Source organism: Pinus tabuliformis, chromosome 5_2 (assembly GCF_031772625.1).
Source record: "Pinus tabuliformis cultivar Carrire ecotype Pingquan chromosome 5_2, CPIR1, whole genome shotgun sequence".
Lineage (NCBI taxonomy): Eukaryota > Viridiplantae > Streptophyta > Pinopsida > Pinales > Pinaceae > Pinus > Pinus tabuliformis.
In genome coordinates, this window is record NC_142306.1 from 113,358,789 (window position 1) to 113,376,911 (window position 18,123).

Below are 18,123 nucleotides of genomic sequence, written 5' to 3' on the forward strand. Positions count from 1 at the left end.
TCAAGATTAAAAATGAAATATTAATAAATCATGGCCCAAAAATATAATGCACTTATTGAAAAAAGAGGGGGAAGAGAAGGGAGCCAAAAAATCAAAAATAGAAAAAAAAATGAGAAAGACCCCAAATCAAATGGAAAAATATATTTCATCTTAATTTTAAAAATTTGAAAATAAAATATTATATTTTAAAAATAAAAATAAATTAAAAACAAAATTGTACTTTACACTATTTTTAATTAAAACTACAAAGAAAATACACTCTAAAAATATTTACTAAAAAAAAATTGGTGTAGGATATCATTTAAAAATAAAATGAGAATAGAAAAAGCATTTATTTAAAAAGAATATATATAGATTGAAAAATAATTAAACAAAAAATTATATATATATAAAGAGCGTTTAAAGATAACTGAACAAAAAATAATAGTAAATAGTGTTTTATGGGGAACGAGGGTGCAATATCTAAAATCACCCTTTTCGCATGCTTACCCCTTAGAGTGGCACACTTGGCTGTTGCAAGGATGTCGAATTCTTGAAATTTTCCCTGCCTCCCTTCGCCCCACCTACCAGTCTCTGCCCCCCATCCCTACCCATTAAAGGAACAACAATATTTGAGAGGCGGCGAGGGGGCGTGAGGGGGGGGGGGGATTCTCAAATTTCTCCCTCCACCTGTCTACCCACTAAAGAAGTGGCATATCACTCATTTAATGTGAAAGTGTGTGGAGGAGGAGGGGTGAGTGGGGAAGGGGGAGATGGGGAGATGAGGAGGGGTAGAGTGGAAAACTCCCTTAATGGACGGCCATGTAGTGAGGGTTAGTGCAAGCCACTCCTTTAATGGGTGGTGGGAGAGTCAAGCAGGGGAGGGATGGGGAATGAGGGATTTGGCGGTGGGGGAGGGGGATGGAATTTCCAAAATTGCCCCCTTCCTCCCCTTAACCCACTTAGTTGCTTCTCCCCCCATCCCTATCCATTAAAGGATAAGAAGATTTGGGGGAGGGGGTATGTCTCAAAATTTTCCCCTTCCCCTTGCTCACTGACCCCTCCCCCGCCCATGTATGCATAGCAAAAAACAGACACACCGCTCATTTAATGGATGTGTGTTGGGGGAAGGAGGGGTAAAGGGGAAGTGGGAGATGGGGAGGCGTGGAGTAGGAAACTCCTTTAATGGATAGGCATGGAGGGAGGGGTGGGGAAAGCCACTCCTTTAATGGGTGGAGGAAGAGGCAAGTGGGGGACAAGTGGGGAATGAGGGACTTTGGGGGGAGATCTGGGGAATTCCCTAAGGTATGGGGTGTGGTGAGTAGGTGGGCGGGGGGGTGGGGCGCTGGAGGGAGGAATTTGTGTGGGGAATACAGGATCAATTATTTAATGGGTGACTGTGGGGGAAGGGAGGGGTGAGAGGAAAGGCAAGGGAGGGGGAGATGGGGTGGATGGGTAGCGAATTGGGGGTTCAGGAGAGGGACGGTTTAGATGCTGGGTGGGGTGCACATCACATGTAAGAAGGGTGAGCAAATGAGCAAGGGAATGGGGGGATAGGGATGGGTAGGTAGGGAATTGTTGCGGAGTGGGGGGATTGGGATGGGTAGGTGGGGAATTGTTGGGAAAGCCGGGTGGGCAAAGTGGGAAAATTTCCAATACCTATCACCAAATCTACACTTAATATAGCATTGTTTAGTGCTTAAAAATTTGTGTGAAATACAAACCATCTTTTTACTGTAAAATTATAAATATAAATATATTTTTTTACAACCAAAAATTTAAAACCCTAAAAAAATAACATTTTACTTGGTTAACAAAAACAAATAAAATAATAAAAAAAACCCACCCAAAATAATAATATAAAAAAGTAGTAGTGAGGTCATGTCTCCACAAAATTAATATACATTATGATAATTTAAAATCACTTTAAAAATCATCCTTAAATAAATGAAAAAAAAAGATCACAAATAAAAATAGATAAATGGAAAAAAATTCACAAACAAAAATTAAAGAAAAAATGTAAAATATTTCACAATAAACATAAAAACTATTTTAGGAGATAAAATAAATTAAAATAAAGAATAAGAAAAACAAACTTAAATTATTGACAAATTGATATAAAAATTATTTCACAAAAAAAAATTAAGAAAAAAACATTTCTCTACAATGTAATTTATAACTATTTTACAATCCAATATAAAAAAGAAATCATAATTAAAATGATAAAAAAATTAAAAGAGAACTTCTAAATATTACTTCAAATGATTTATATAAATGTAAATTATTTTACAAATTGGTTTGCAAACAAAAGATAAAAATAAGTGATACACACGCTAACACACCAAAAGAAAAACAAATTTAAATCTTTTTTGTTTTTAAGTTAGATATTTTGCATTATGTTAAATGAGGATTATATATATCACAAATTTCACTGATCTGACTGAAGGGAAACCATACCAATAACATAAGTTCAAAGTCTTGAGGTTGCTAAGACCTCGTTTAACTAGAGCATCTTGTAAATAGAAACTTATAAAAACAGGTTGGTTGTGCCAGTGACATGAGAAAACAAAAAAGACTACTAGTTATGCAAGCAAAAAACTAATGAGTCATAACAACTATTGGGCAAAATCTCTAGGCATCTACATTGACTTGTCACTACCCCCATTTGAAGAGAAGGAGATGTTGGTCGATATCCTAGTTAGAATGGTCAGCTTGCAGTCTATACTGTCATTTTTTCTCTCTAGCACTCTCAAATCTCCTACTAAGTCCTTATGTACTTTCCTATGTAACTTGCAATATTCAAATGAGGTTTAGCCTTGTGTCATCTCTGTGGCATGATCAATAAAGCGACATGAGTGCATGTAATGCGTCAAATATAGTAGGAGCCACAACTCCCTTTCATGTGAGTTGGCATCATATCAAAGGCTCGGGGGAATGAAGGAGACACCCTTCGTGGGGCTATTTTTCTAATATTTTAAAAATCATATTTTATAATTAAATTAAATTAAATACTTTAATTAAAATTTTGAAAAACATGATTTTTTTTTTTAAATAATTAATAATAAATTTGAAAATATCCTATATAAAAAGAATAAAAATGTTTGAACAAGTCAACTTAAATATATTCTAATTTTAAATTTACTAAATGTTAAAAGAGATTAAATATTATGAAATATAAACCTTTTTAAAGTATAAGATTTTAAAATATATTTAAATTAATATAAATAATTAAAAAATTCACTTGCCTTTCAAGGTAGGGAAATTATTGATAATCAAAATTGGGCAATGGATTCTGCAACAAGATCTACGATGGAAATGGCAACAACCCCCTTTTGGAGGGCAGAAGAAATTACCTACATTGCCTTTGTCAATGTATGAACTTCCAAGCTCAAAATTTGTCCGAAGGAACCCTATAAATATAATGCTATCTCACGTGAGAAGCAAGATCTACGGTGGCAATAGCAACAACCCCCTTTTGGAGGGCAAAAGAAATTACCTACATTACCTTTCTCAATGTATGAACTTCCAAGCTCAAAATTTGTCCAAAGGAACCCTATCATTACAATGTTATCTCACGTGAGAAGGGTCATTATATTGTTAGCAATTTGGTCGAGATCAAAGTGGCAAAACCAATGTGTGGAAATTCAGTTCTTTTGACTTTTTGGGCTCAATGTGAGGCCCCTCTCAGGAGGAACCTTCTGTTTGCAAGTGTGAGCTGCAGATTTGGTTTCCTCCTTTGCAACCAAGATTCAAGAACGGATCGAAATCCCCTCTTCTTTTACGCACGTCCTTTATGAGGTTTGTCTGCTTCAAGATAGGAATATGGTAAGTGATCACGATGTAGTAAAGGACGTGTTACCAAATCTAGTTTCTAGATTGTGTGATTGAGCTAAAGGAAGAGGTGTTTCCTCTTCCTCTCAGCCTCAATCTTTTAAAGAAGCCCTAAATCTAGGGATCATGCACTAGCCTCCTAAAGAGCTCTCAATGCCATCCTTCATTGTGGATCAAATTGAAGAAATCCCATCTATTAATGTGCCAAATGATCAATTTGACTCTCTAAGTGCTTACTACATGGATCATGCTCTTATTTGTTGATTCAATGGGTTCTAACCTACAACATTTGTACTTCATGAGTAGGTTTCTAAGACCTGGTTTATGAATACGAATATGTTCTTCTGCTCAAAAGGCTACTTTATATAGTATATTTCAAGAATATACAGGACCGACAAGGGGCCTTTGATCTTGGACTACGGTTTTGGGGTTGATCTCGGCTTTCCCTTCAACCGTGATTTGTTGATTTTAATCCCCTAGATATGCCAACTTTGACCACTCCTGCGTGGGTCCAACTCCTTAATTTTCCTCTTCATATGATGCACCCAAATATTTTAGTCGATGTTGGTAATGCCCTGAACCAATTTATTAAGATTGATACAGACACAAGTAGAAAAGGGTATTGTCACCTTTGCTTGTATATGCGTTGAAGTTGATGTCAACAAGGGATTACCCAATAAAGTCCTCCTGAATTGGAGGGGAGTTGATTATTTACAACCGCTGAATTATGAGAACAAAGCCTTCCATTACAGGATCTGCCAACAACCTAGTCGTCTCTAAAATGTGTGCCCTTGTTCTCAAGGGCCCTCTCCACCCTCAACGGTCATCAAAAAGACTCAAGGGTGACAGGATAGTAAAACTTCAAAGGGTTCTAAGCAACTTCCTATTCCTCTACAAGGTAACAAGCATTAACGAAAAACACCTTCAGATAATTCAAGGTCTACAACCTCAATGCAGGGATAAGTTGTCCCAACCCAGTCCTTTGATGCGAGGGATCTCCGCATGAATAGGTTAAAATGAAACTCAACACTAATTCTAACCTTGCCTATGAATGGGCATAAGCGCCTAAATGAATCGTACCATTCGGATAATGGTAAGGAAGTAGCCAACATTGAAGACCCTTCAAAAGTAGATATGTCTCAAGAAAATGTAGTGATTGTCTCCTTGACAATGGTTCAAAACAAGCCCTCAAAATGGATCGATGTACGAAAGAAGAAAAAGGAACTTAGAAAACACCCATGATCAATGATGGGTTGTAAGATGACAATTGTTATTAATGCACTGATTTTGTCAATATAGATTAAATCTAGATATTAATTATGGCCAATACCCCAATTTTAAAAACATATTTTCTTAATGTATTGGGGATGTAATTTAAAAAATATAAATAATAGAAATTTAATTTAAATAGAAATAAATAAATACAAACAAACTTATTTTAATGTACAATCTTTTAGGCAAATTATTTGAAAACAAAACACTAGAAGAATTTCAATATGGAAAAAGAAGTTTCAACCAGAAAATGAAAAATAGATAAATATAAGTTATATGATCATAAATTATATCTTGTAAGTAATTTTTTTTTTTAACTATTTAAAAACTATTAAAATATTATAATAAAAAAAGACATTAAATTTACATTATGTAAAACCATTTATTTAATATAATAAATTTTATTAAGAATTCATACTATCTCGTTATACCATAAGATGATTATTTTCCTAATTTAAAAAAGTTATAAATAATAAATATTATTTTGGAAAGTCTAAATGTTTTTCTAAAGGTGGTTTAAGTGGCCTAACCCCAAGGGCATCAAGGAGATTTGACTCTATGACCTCTGGATAAGTGAGGTACTTAGCAATAGGAACTTGACCAATTAAACTATCCCTTGAGGCTTAGGAATTCCAAATGTTAAGATAATCAATCTCTTTAAAAATTCATACAATCTGGTTAAATCAATAACCTAAGCCTTTTCACAATTTAAATAATACCATAAATATTATATAATTTTTTTAAATTCAAATACATATTTTTAAAACCATATTTTAACAATCCATGGGATCTGGGATAGATAGCGATTAGGGGCTTTGTTATGACGCTCTTTGATGTAAAATCACTTGTTCAATTCCCCACCCTGAATGATATATTAAACATGATGAAGATATAGTCCTACCAAACTTACAAAAAAAAATTTGTATTTTAATTATTAATTTTCAATTTATTTTAAAACTTATATTTTTTAATTTTAATCTATTATTATTAACAAAATTTATATTTTATATATATTAAAAAATTTCAAATTATTTAAAGAAGTTATAAAATAATAACTAAGGTATATTATTTAAATAATACTATGTCAAACATTATTAGATTATAATTTATCACACTATAATTTTTTAAATTTTACCTGATATTATATATAATAATAATAATAATAATACAATATAATATATTAAAACAATTCAAAATATATAGAAAAAAAACAAATCACCCGTTTTGAAGAAACTACACCGTAGAAACGTGGTCCATTATAAATTATTTTTTATCCACAATCTTACGATTACCGTAGAGTCAATTGAAACCATAAAATGTCATCGAGAAATGACCCAACTCACATATTTTAAGCCAAATGCTTTATATTGAGATGAAAAACGCCGGTTACAATTTTTTAAATAAAAATTTGGTGGAAATTTTTGAAAATTGAAATTGTAATTTTTGTTTTAAATTTTTGTGATTTATAATAATTATAATAGTTTTTTTTGATAAAAATTATATAAAAGATAATTTAAAAATTTTGGTAACCAAAACATATTTTATAATATTAATTGTATTTCCCATCAAAAAACAATTTAAACACTCCCAATCAAATATTTAAAAAAAAATTAATAAATTTCTTCAAAATAAATAAATAAATAAAAATTAAATTAAATTTAGCAAATTTCCTTAAAATAAAAAAAATCACCATCCCAGCCGCGAAATTGTGACATCGTTACGCAACGCCCATCGAAAACCGGTGAAGCTGTGCCGTTCCAACGTACAGTACCGAGCAGGTCATCGTTCCACACAGAAAAGCAAAATCAAACCCCGTAGAGTGGATCATGAACGAGATTCACTTCCTTAATATTTTATGTCATGGTGAAGCTAGAATTTATTTAAGAGTCAGGCTGAGTTTAAATTGAGCTTAATCTCTATGTTGAATGAAAAAGAATGTGACCATTTCTAAAATATTATTATAAAAAGTTACATTAAAAGAATATATATTAAATAAAATATTTTGGTTTTGGAGTATATTTTAAAATTATTTTTATTTTGTCCAGTGTTTAATATCTAAAAACCTATAGCATTAAGACTATCAACATAAAAACCTATAGCTTTAAGACTATCAACAAATAATTACAATTAGCATGGTTTTCCAAAATAACATAATATGTCAATCAATATTGTGAATAAATTACAGTTAATTACCGTTACAGATACAGATTAGAGGTCCCCACTGTTTATCCCTTTGTTTTCCAACTTTGTTAACCACCAAAACACGAACGAACAATTTTACCGAGTTCTATGTTCTATTATTGTTTGATGCGTTCCAAAAAAGATAAAATTACAGTTTCACATTATCATCATCGTAATGATAATAATAAACCTAATTCTTGACGATACCTGCAGTGGAGCCCCAGCCTCGGCCCCGCTTATTCAAGAGGCGCAGAAAATCGTTTACTATATATGCAGCTGATAGTAAAAACTTCATTTTACAATTTTGAAAAAAACCAAAATCGATGTCGCAATTATCGACTGCAGCTCCTACTTACAGGACTGAACAGACGGTACGAATCTTTCCATTGGAACCGGTTTTGACGCCGACCTGCCCCATCTTTACAATTGCATCTGCAAAGTCAGATTCAAATGAAGGCCCCAGAAGGCCACCGAGGAGCCCAAAATAGGAGTCGATGTATCCGCGGGTGGAACTGTCTTGGTACATGCTCGCATCAGACTGTAGCGCTCCGTTGCCCTCCCTCACGTTTTCTAGGAATTCGTCGTCAAATTGGAATTCGGAACCCCTGTCCAGAGCCACCCTCGCATTAACATCACCGCCCTGGGGGCAAATTGATCTCAGTTCCGTCAAGTATCCGGGATTCATAGAGGGGTCTGCGCCGCCAGCGCCTGCGAAGTTGTACAGACGGTCCTCGATGAAGAAACATGCAGTTGTTCCGATCGTGTGTGCTCCTGCCAGGAATAAAACACTACATTCTGTTCATATTTGTAATCCGTTAGCCGGTTAAGATTCCGGTAAAATAATAAGAAACCTTCATATTTGTAATCCATTAGCCGGTTAAGATTCCGGTAAAATAATAATAAACCTTCATATTTGTAATCCATTAGCCGGTTAAGATTTCGGTAAAATAATAATAAACCTTCAGAACATGTAGATTTTTTTTTTTTTTTTTAAATGTGGTTTACTGTATAAGCGATTATGCTAACAATCTAAAGCACATTTTAGGAAATGTATAACAGATCTGGCGGCTGTTTAGCCATTAATCTATTTAGCTGAATGGCATGATGATATCGACCTACCATTGAGAACAACAAGATCTGATGCAGATAAACCCTTTGCAGCAAATTTGCGTTTGAGTACATCGACTGAATCCGTAGGGTCTGGCATGTTCGAAGCGTCCCCTGCAGAGGATCTCATTCCATCTCTTCGTCCAGTGGGTACATCATAATTGGGTCCATTACTCTAACAATTTTTTCACCAGATAATTACTCAGTGTTAAATGCAATGTGCCTGCCAAAGGTACAGAAATATGATGAGAGAGATTCAGGGCTTTAAAGTACCAGTGCCACGGCATCTCTGGCTGCCAATGCAACGATGTCAGCACAGGAAACGACTCTGGGACAGATTCTTTCGAGCTGTTTCTTGGCATTTTCTATGACATCAAAGCCCCGCAATCCGGAATGGCCTGGCGCCGTCTGTTCAGCGTTAGGCCCGGTAATAAGGATTGATCCATCGCAACCCTGAAATGTCCAAATAAAACACCCAAACACATTAAGCCCAGTAGTACCATTTAAGGCATAAATGGTCACGACAGGTAGCGTGATCGATTCCGGGGAAGTTCGATTTTTTTTTGGGAAATGCCCCAAAATGTTGTCTTTCACAAAACAAGTATAAGTATATATAATTAACAGCAAATGGGGATACCTGGACGAAACAGTCATGATAGTGTAAACGCAGAAGCCCTGCTGCAAGCGTTGGATCGGCTTGGACGCTCTGTTGCACGGTCGAGCGCACCACGGACTCTGCTGTGGGACAACTCGAAGAGTAAAATCCCGTTTGTAAGTTACCCTCACTGAGATTCGAACCCAAGACCAAGGCAATACTAATCACGACCCCAAGCTCTATAATCCCAAACCTACTTGTTCCCATTGCGCTTCCTTATATCAAACAAACTATAATATCTTCCGATAAACCCACTCTCTAGTTAAATAGCGCGCATCGGCCGAAGCTCTGCCCTTCTGATTACAAAAAGCAATAAAATCCGTGCATCGACAGTTAGTGAGACAGGGCTTATCTGAGAAAGAGTTCAACCAGCATACTCCACAGTCAAAGATTGCATTATACAGCATTTTCTTGGCTGTAAATTGTCGGTGCTGGCATGTTGAAACCGATGGCTCACCAGACCTCTCTATCTTATCCAAAGGAAAGGAAAGGAAAGTTAATTCCATCAAGTAGAAGTGGGCTGCACACAGTAACATCCAAAACTAAATATATTGAAAACTGGAAAATCCGATTCTGCCGCGCCCGTGATTACCCAATCCCCTGAGTTTCTACATCGTCATTCAATATTTTAATTCGAATTCCTGTCCCCAACCCACCACGTAGATTCCTCTTCTCGCCCGATTCGCCCTGGCGGCCCAATTCTACTGATTAAAATGTATTGCCATGTGCTCAAGTTCATGAAACCATGTACTTGGAAAAGAAAGAAAGAATTTATATTTAACTTCAACGGTGGAGTATAGCCTAAGGGATAGAATGTCTTGTCATTTGATTTCTTTATTTAGTCATTTTTTGAGTAATTTTACAATGAGCGTTATCAGTTTATCAATAATTTTGTTCACTGAATGAATTATATTAAGGCTATATCAGTTCCTCCATTTTTTCGCTGAATGAATTATATTAAGAACTAGCTCTTAGAGTATTAAAGTAATTATTTTCTTAAAAGTTTTATACTCTATAATTTTTTCACTAAGAGTTAGTTTTGAAATTATTTTTTAAAAATTTTACTCTCTAAATGAAATGAATGAAATGATGTTTATCCGTTTCCATTTTTCAGATACAAAAATATAATGGTTTTTCTCAAACTTTTTTCCATTTTTCAGATACAAAAATATAATGGTTTTTCTCAAACTTTTTTCCATTTTTCTACTCATATTTTACAAACAAATTGAAGGAAGAAAGGAAAAAACAAAGATGATAAAAATTAATCCTTAGCTGAGACAAAGAAATGTAGTTGGAAGATAATAAAGACAGAAAGTAAGGATATATGCTGGTGCATTGCATCCATGTTTTGGACAGAACACTGCATCCAATTTTGGACACAACCCACGCACTTGTGTAAGTACTGGAGCTGGGTCAACCGTCACCATTTGAGTTCGAATCTGATCCTTGGAAAGCTCCGTTTCAGTAAAGTCAGTACGCGTAATCATGATCGCCCACGAGGAGAGCACCAAATCTAGAAGTATTATGCAATACAATTTGATCTCTTCTGAAATGATATTTAATGAGAGCCGCGGACAAATTGAGATACAGCCCGTGTGAGGACCCGCAGCTGTGTACTCGTCACCGCAGACAAACTGAGATAACACAACGTGCGAGGCGCGATAGTTTATTTCATGTTTATTAGGATTTCTATGCGACGGCGCTGTGCAGTACCTCAAATCATTACGAGAAGAGATAAATATTAAATTCTATAGTAAATTAATTATTGATTTATTGGTTTCAACGAATATGATCTTTAATGCGATAGGAAAAGAGAGGGTGACGACCAGAGCTAATAATTAATTAATTAAAATATGATATTTAATAGTTATATTATTATAATTATTATTTTATAGGTTTAGAATTTGTAAGGATTTTTTAGAATCATAATTTTGAGTTGTGAATTTTTAAATTTATATATACACTTAAAAATATATTTTAAATAGTAAAAAAATCATAATTTGACCAAAAATTACTTAGTTCTATTTCTTTTATTTCCCTTATTTTATAATTTTAATTTAACTATTAATAATTATTAGATATGATAGATATTTAATGTCCATAAAATATTCTATAATATTTTTAATAGTATACACAAATCAAAGGTTGAGATTTATCTCCAAAATAATTATGCCTTTTTTGTTTTTTTAATTAGATTGATTAATGAAAAAAAAATTCATATGAACATAAGTGCTACATGAAGTGACTTAAGATTCTTTATGGGTGTGGTATTGATGTGCATACAAATTGAGATAACACAACGTGCCAGGCGTGATAGTTTATTTCATGTTTATTAGGGTTTCTATGTGACGACACTGTTCAGTGGATAAAATCATTAGGAGAAGAGATAAATATTAAACTTTGTAGTAACTTAATTATTGATTTATTGGTTTCAAATAATATGATCTTTAATACTAAATGAAAAGAGAAGATGAAGACAAGAGCCAATAATTAATTTAAGCATGATATTTATTATTCCAATTTCTCGGAGTAATAGAATTTTTTTAAAATTTAGTCTTGATATGTTAGAATATTAAGTTTGAGTTGTGAATTTTTCATTATGTAAAGGCTTTTCAGGGTATTGAAATCCATATACATAGTCAAAAATATATTTTAAAGAACAAAAAAAACATAATTTGACCAAAAATTGTTTCGCTCTATTCTTTTCAAGACATGTCCATGTTAGAATAAGTTTTCACAATTTTAATTTAATTATTAATAATTATTATATTTAAGGTCCATAAAATATTTTATAATATTTTTAATAATATACACAAATCGAAGGTTGAAATTTATCTTCAAAATAGTTATGCTTTTTTTGTTTTTTTAATTAGATTGATTAATTAAAAAAATATCATATGAACATAAGTGTCAGATGAAGTGACTTATGATTTTTTATGCATGTGGTATTGATAAGCCCATGGTATTGGCTCATGTTATTGTAACAAACCCTATTTAAGATTAATAATCTCCACGATAAAGTAAGTGTGAATCTTCATGGTTAAGAATCTTGCCAGTGTTTTTTAAATGTATAAATATTTTTAATTTATATATTAATTTGTTATAATTAATAATAATAAGAATAATACTTTAAATAAAGTTATAATTTAGTTAATTTTTATGATTTTTCAAATTTTAGCAATTTCAGATATATTATAGTGTCTTGATACTCAATTCAATTGATCTCTATCAATATTTATCAACCATTTAATTTACATGGACACAAACGCATATATATATATAAATAATACCAAACTTGTTTTAAAAAATTCATTCAACATATATACATTTTTTTTGGATAATAGTTAATGGTTAAAGAGTATCATTCCTTGATGGATCATAGATATTTGTGTCATCTACATTTGGATAATGATTCTTTTATTTATTTATTAATGTGGTGATAATGATTTTTTGATATTGATAATGGGGTGATATTGCAAATTTGTCTTATTTAAATTATATTTTAGAATGTAAAAATGGCTTAATGTCTTGTAAAATTTATGGTTATTTAAATTATTTAAATTCGACAATTTAAAATTAATATTTTCCTAAATTCTAATTAATTTTTTAATGAAATTATAAGATCATAAAGAAAATTACATGGAAAATGAGTATTTATATCAAATTTGGACCATCAATTATTAAAAAAAATATACAAACATTACATTATTCACCTTCAACTTTAGTCATTTTATCTTTATTCTTTTGGGCCTAGAGGTGTTCTATAGCTCAGTATGGGGAAGATGTTGTCAAGTAATGATACATTTTAAAATAATAAAGTAATACTTACCTTAACAAATTAGATAATGGTAACAAAAAAATAGTAATGTCAGATATAAATAAAATACTTCAATTTTCACCTTAATTTTACATCAACTTTATATAGAGAGAGATAAAGTAAAAACAAATTATAAGCTTGGTAGGACTACATCTTCATCATGTCCAATATATCACCACAATCGTACCGGTGACTTCACATCAAGGAGTGCCTTAACAAAGCACCTGATCACCCTCTATCCAAGACCCATGGACAGAGAGATAAATAAATAAATTACTTTTTAGTATGAGGGAGATATGTTATTTCTTCACCACTTAATATGGAGTTGACAGATAACATGTAAAAATAATATTAATGATATTACATGATGTGTAATTCATTATATGTTCAGTTGATATGTATTTTTTTTAAATGTATTAATAACACAATAGTGCAACCATATAAAATCTATAATAAGCATCAAAACATTTACAACACTTACTTCATGATATGTCTAAGGTCGCTAAAATTTAAAAAATCATAAAAATTAACCAAATTATAATTTTTTAAAATTATTATTATTAATATTATTAATTATAACAAGAATTAATATAAGTTAAACATATAAAAAACATAGAACAAGATTCTTAACCATGATTATTTAACCCCACTTTGCTGGAGATTTTTTATTTGTAAATAAGCTTTGTTACAATACCATGGGCCAAAATCATGACTTATCAATATTACATGCCCAAAAAACCATAGATTATTTCAATGACACTTCATATGATTTTTTTTAATTACTCAATTTAATTAAAAAGGAAAAAATAGCATAACTACTTTGGCGATAAATATCAACCTTTGATTTGTGTACAATACTATGAATATTCTAGAATATTTCATGGAGGTTAAATCCCTACTATTCACTTCATAATTATTGATAACTAAATTAAAATTAAATAAGCCCTATTCCAAACTTTAAAATATTTTAGTCTTAGTTGTAAATAAAATATTTATCCATATTAATTAACATAATTTTATATCAAAATAAAACAATCTAAAAATAAAAAATAAAAATTTGTTACATTTTTGCTTTCCATTGGTAAAGAAATGTGTAATTTATGACATTCTTAATGTCTGGTAAAAGATTTTAATATGAAATATAAGAAGAGATAGAACGAGAAAGACAGTCCTTAAAAAGTTTTTTATAGTTAAAGTATTTTATTAGTGTGTTACTCAAAACCATCATTTTTATCTCTTGATTTATCAAAAGCGACCAAGAATCAAATATTTCGACTTAGGCGTAAACTTTTTCTCAAATTTACACTCAATCAAAAGTTTACATATTAAGAGATTTGATTCCTCTTAACACTTAATAGATCAAAAATTAAAATAAATCTATATTAACCATAAAAATTTATTAATATAATTTATACCTTCCACTTCAATAGGTTTTAAAATTATTTTATTATAATTCATTTTAACTTTTAGAAATTATAATTTTATATTACTTAAAATGTATTTTTATATAAAAATAGTTTATATTTAATGTAGAAACATATTTAGTATTTTACAAAACTTATGACTACTTAAACTTAACCATTTAAAATTAAAAGTTTTCCAATTTCTAGCCCATTATAACAAAATTACATTAAAATTCTAATAGGAAAAAACACAAATAAAAAACTAAGCCTTGGCATCATAATTTGAACCCCGCGTCATTAAAAATAAAATACAAGCCTAAAATTCTTTACCCTTCAACCGGGCAAAGCGGAAATGAACACCTTTACTTTTCCAATTTCTAGCCAATTATAACAAAATTACATTAAAATCCTAATAAGAAAAAACACAAATAAAAAACTAAGCCGTTGGGATCATAATTTGAACCCCAAGTCATTAAAAAAAATATACAAGCCTGAAATTCTTTACCCTTCAGCCGGCCAAAGCGGAAATGAACACCTTTACCTTCAACCGAGCACAGGCGGAAATGAACACCTTTGCTTGACCCAAAAGATGAGGCTTTTCTCAGTAATTCACAAAAAACTAAGCACCATGTACCGTGATACTATGTACCTTGGAAATGATCATAAAACCTAGGCATAGAACACGGGGCAAAGGTAATAATAAACCTGACCCTTGAAAAACTATGACAAATCAGTGTTGAAAATAAAATAATTTTCTAATAAAATATTTATTTTATATTGATTTTTTTCATATATTTAAAAAAAAAATTTAATATAAAAATTGATGAGATATAATCGGAGGGAGTATTATATTTTAAAATATATTATTTTATGATATATATATATATATATATATATATATATATATATATATATTTATATTTATATTATATTTATATTTATTCAAAAGTACCCTTTAATAATTTTAATGGTATTAGGTGAATTTTAATAGTTCATTTAGAATTTTGTATTCTTATATATTTCTTCCAAATAAGTGAAATAAGTGTATATGAGGTGTTTACATTACTATAAATATATTGGTTTTTAGTTAATTATAATTATTTTTAATTTTATAATTGCATGTAAGTTTTTTAATGTTTAAATTTTTATATCTATTAATATTAAATATCAAAATTTAGTAATCTTGACATTATATCTAGCCATATTAAGAATTTTCATATCTTACTTTAGGTAGATATCATATTATTTAGTTTTGTGGGAGTTTTTTTTTTAAATACCTTTATTAGCTTTCATGTCATTTGGTTTGATAAAGGTTTTTAAGTTTATTTTTTAAAGTTAAGTATTTGGAGTAATCAATGCATTTGCTCATTTTGGTATGAGAATTACCTTACTCTTGGTGCTTTTCTTCAACATAACACCACATCCACTTATTAGGTACTTTCTTAGCTTTCTTCGCTAACTCTCTCATTATTGTAGGATCCTTATACAATTTGCCCTAGTAAGAAACAATTAATGCATCATAACATTTGGCATGACCATTAAGGTCAAAAGGGTCATAGAACTTTTACAACCTTTCTATGTCATTGTAGGGTGGGTCGAAGGCACGCTTCTTGCAAGAACAAGGGGTAGTGCCTCTTATCCTTAACAATGGTAAGACCATGTTTACTACTTAATTTTCTTCCTCTTCCCAAAAGATTCCCTATATAATTTGAAAGTAAAAATATCATAAACATGTCATTGTTTGTTGTTATACCCAATCCAAAAGGGTTCCAAGATGTGGTGGATGAGAGAGATCAACACAAGGTTTAAACAATAATAATTACATGGAGCATGTGAACTAAGTGATACAAGTGATGGTGAGAACCTTTTAAAAGTTTCTCTGACAAAATTATCTTTAAGCAAACCAAATACTACTGATTTTTTCTAGCCAGGAGCCATGGTATTTATCCTAAAGTTTTATGGTAGTTGCAATGGTGAGAAGCTTCACTTGTGGTTCCTGTTAGCTCTGCTACATACTCCAGCGTTTGGAGGACCAAATACCAGCTTGGCCGTGTGTTTACGCTCAGAAGGGCAGATCGCAGCAGTCTTTTCCTCCCTTCTCCTTCATTTTCCTTATACTCCATAGCCCCGCTATCTCTATTTTTTCCTCCTAAAACCTCTCTGTTCCCCGTTTGAACCCTCTGAAACCCAACAAAGCCCCTATTTTAGCCCCCAGTCCTTAAGCACGAAGCGCAAGCCTTCCATAAGACCCTACCATATAACCTCGGCGCTTTCATTCCTCATCGCCATCGGAGCTTTCAGCGGGTCTTTCATAATCCATGTCTTTGACAATCGCCGATGGCTGATTGCCGATTGCCCCTCGGATGCGATATTGCGATAATTCATTTTACAGTGGTGTATCGGGTCCGGGCCTTAAATCGCTATCGGCGATCAGATACGTATAAGGGCTCTTCTCCCCTGACTTCCGCCGATGCGATATCGCGATCGCTCCTCCACCGTTGGATCAGTTCCGCCAAGATCCAACGGCCCACGCCCAATTCGCTCTCACATCCCACCGCAAACAGATCTCTGTCATCCATCCATTCAATCCAACGGTGATCGCTCCTCCCACTCTCGCAAGCCGCCCGCGTGATAACTCGCGATAAAGCGGTTTTCCCCTGTCCCGTCCGCCACGTGTCATCACCTAAATGGAATCGCTGGCCATTGTACGTTTACCACTCTCCTCCCAAAAGCGGTGCGATCAACTCCGCTTACCACTTCCGCCCGATTTCTCCCGCCAAGAGATCTCTGCCGTCCGTTCACTTGATCCAACGGCTGATGTGTAATCCCTGGCCTACTCATGCGTCTGCCATACAGTCCTTATGCCTTTGACCTGTATCATACACCCGAAGGGCGGAGCAATCAGTTACCAATTGCGACATGTGACAGCGACCCAAGGGCGGACCCGATGGAGGAATTAACCATTTTTCAGGACTGTTAAAGCCCGAAAGAACAGAGAAGGGCGGGATTTCTCATGGTCGCATCATTTCTCTGTTATACCATAAAACAATTCCCGTATTGAATTTAAAGGATAACAGAGGCCCGAAAGACCCATTCTATCACATAATCAAAGGCCAGGAAATAACTGCCGGGAGACAAAGGCCGAGAAGCAATCATGGAGATCGACAGCACAGCCCAACAAACAAACAGAATGATTGTGGGGCATTTCTGGCATGGTAGAGCTCCCAGATAGTGCAGCCACTACCCAAAATATTTGGATGCAGTTATTCCCTTGTCAGAAGAGGAAAACCACCGAGCCATGCTTGCCGGTAGGGGGAATCAAATAGTTAGAGAACAGATCAGGAAGACTAAGACTCAGAGCCTTCTAGAGAGCTCAGGAGCATTGTAGACAGGCTATAAATGGCTATTAGTAAGATGTAATAAGGGTTCAACTTCTGGAGACTCATGAGACTTTGCTACTCAAGCTTCTCATCTTCATTTTTAGTAATACAAGCTTCTTTTGCTGTTACATGTTTAATGTCCATTTCTCTCCTGTTCTATGCTTGCACTTGAACAATTTGTTCAGGTTTTCTGTGTGTTTAAGGCCAGATAACTGTCATCTTATCTCTGCTTTGATACATTAGATTTGCAAGCTTCTCTGCTGCCTATGGCTAGCCATTTATATGTGTGATTATATATGCATCTGCCAGTATAGTCAGTAAGTTCATTTGCTGCCTGTAGCTAGCCATTCATATAGGTTCATGTATGCAATCTGCTGGCATAGTCAGTGTTCTCCATCTATCCATTAAATCTACAAACTATTGAGCATTAGCAGTCTAAAGCCTTGTGTTATTGGGGGTGTTCATGCATGTCTTGGGTAAAAACATAGTTGAAATGGT

General features: G+C 32.9%; 1 protein-coding gene across 1 annotated transcript; it reads right to left on the reverse strand.

Moving 5' to 3' along the window:
• Window positions 1-7,346: 7,346 nt before the first annotated feature.
• On the reverse strand, window positions 7,347-9,520 carry LOC149157754 (peroxidase 43-like). The gene is made up of 4 exons (XM_089435992.1): window positions 9,008-9,520; window positions 8,644-8,823; window positions 8,383-8,545; window positions 7,347-8,034 (listed from the first exon to the last, which is right to left on the reverse strand). Exons 1-4 carry the CDS (start codon window positions 9,230-9,232, stop codon window positions 7,616-7,618), a joined length of 987 nt encoding a protein of 328 aa, XP_089292118.1. The 5' UTR covers window positions 9,233-9,520; the 3' UTR covers window positions 7,347-7,615.
• Window positions 9,521-18,123: the final 8,603 nt, after the last annotated feature.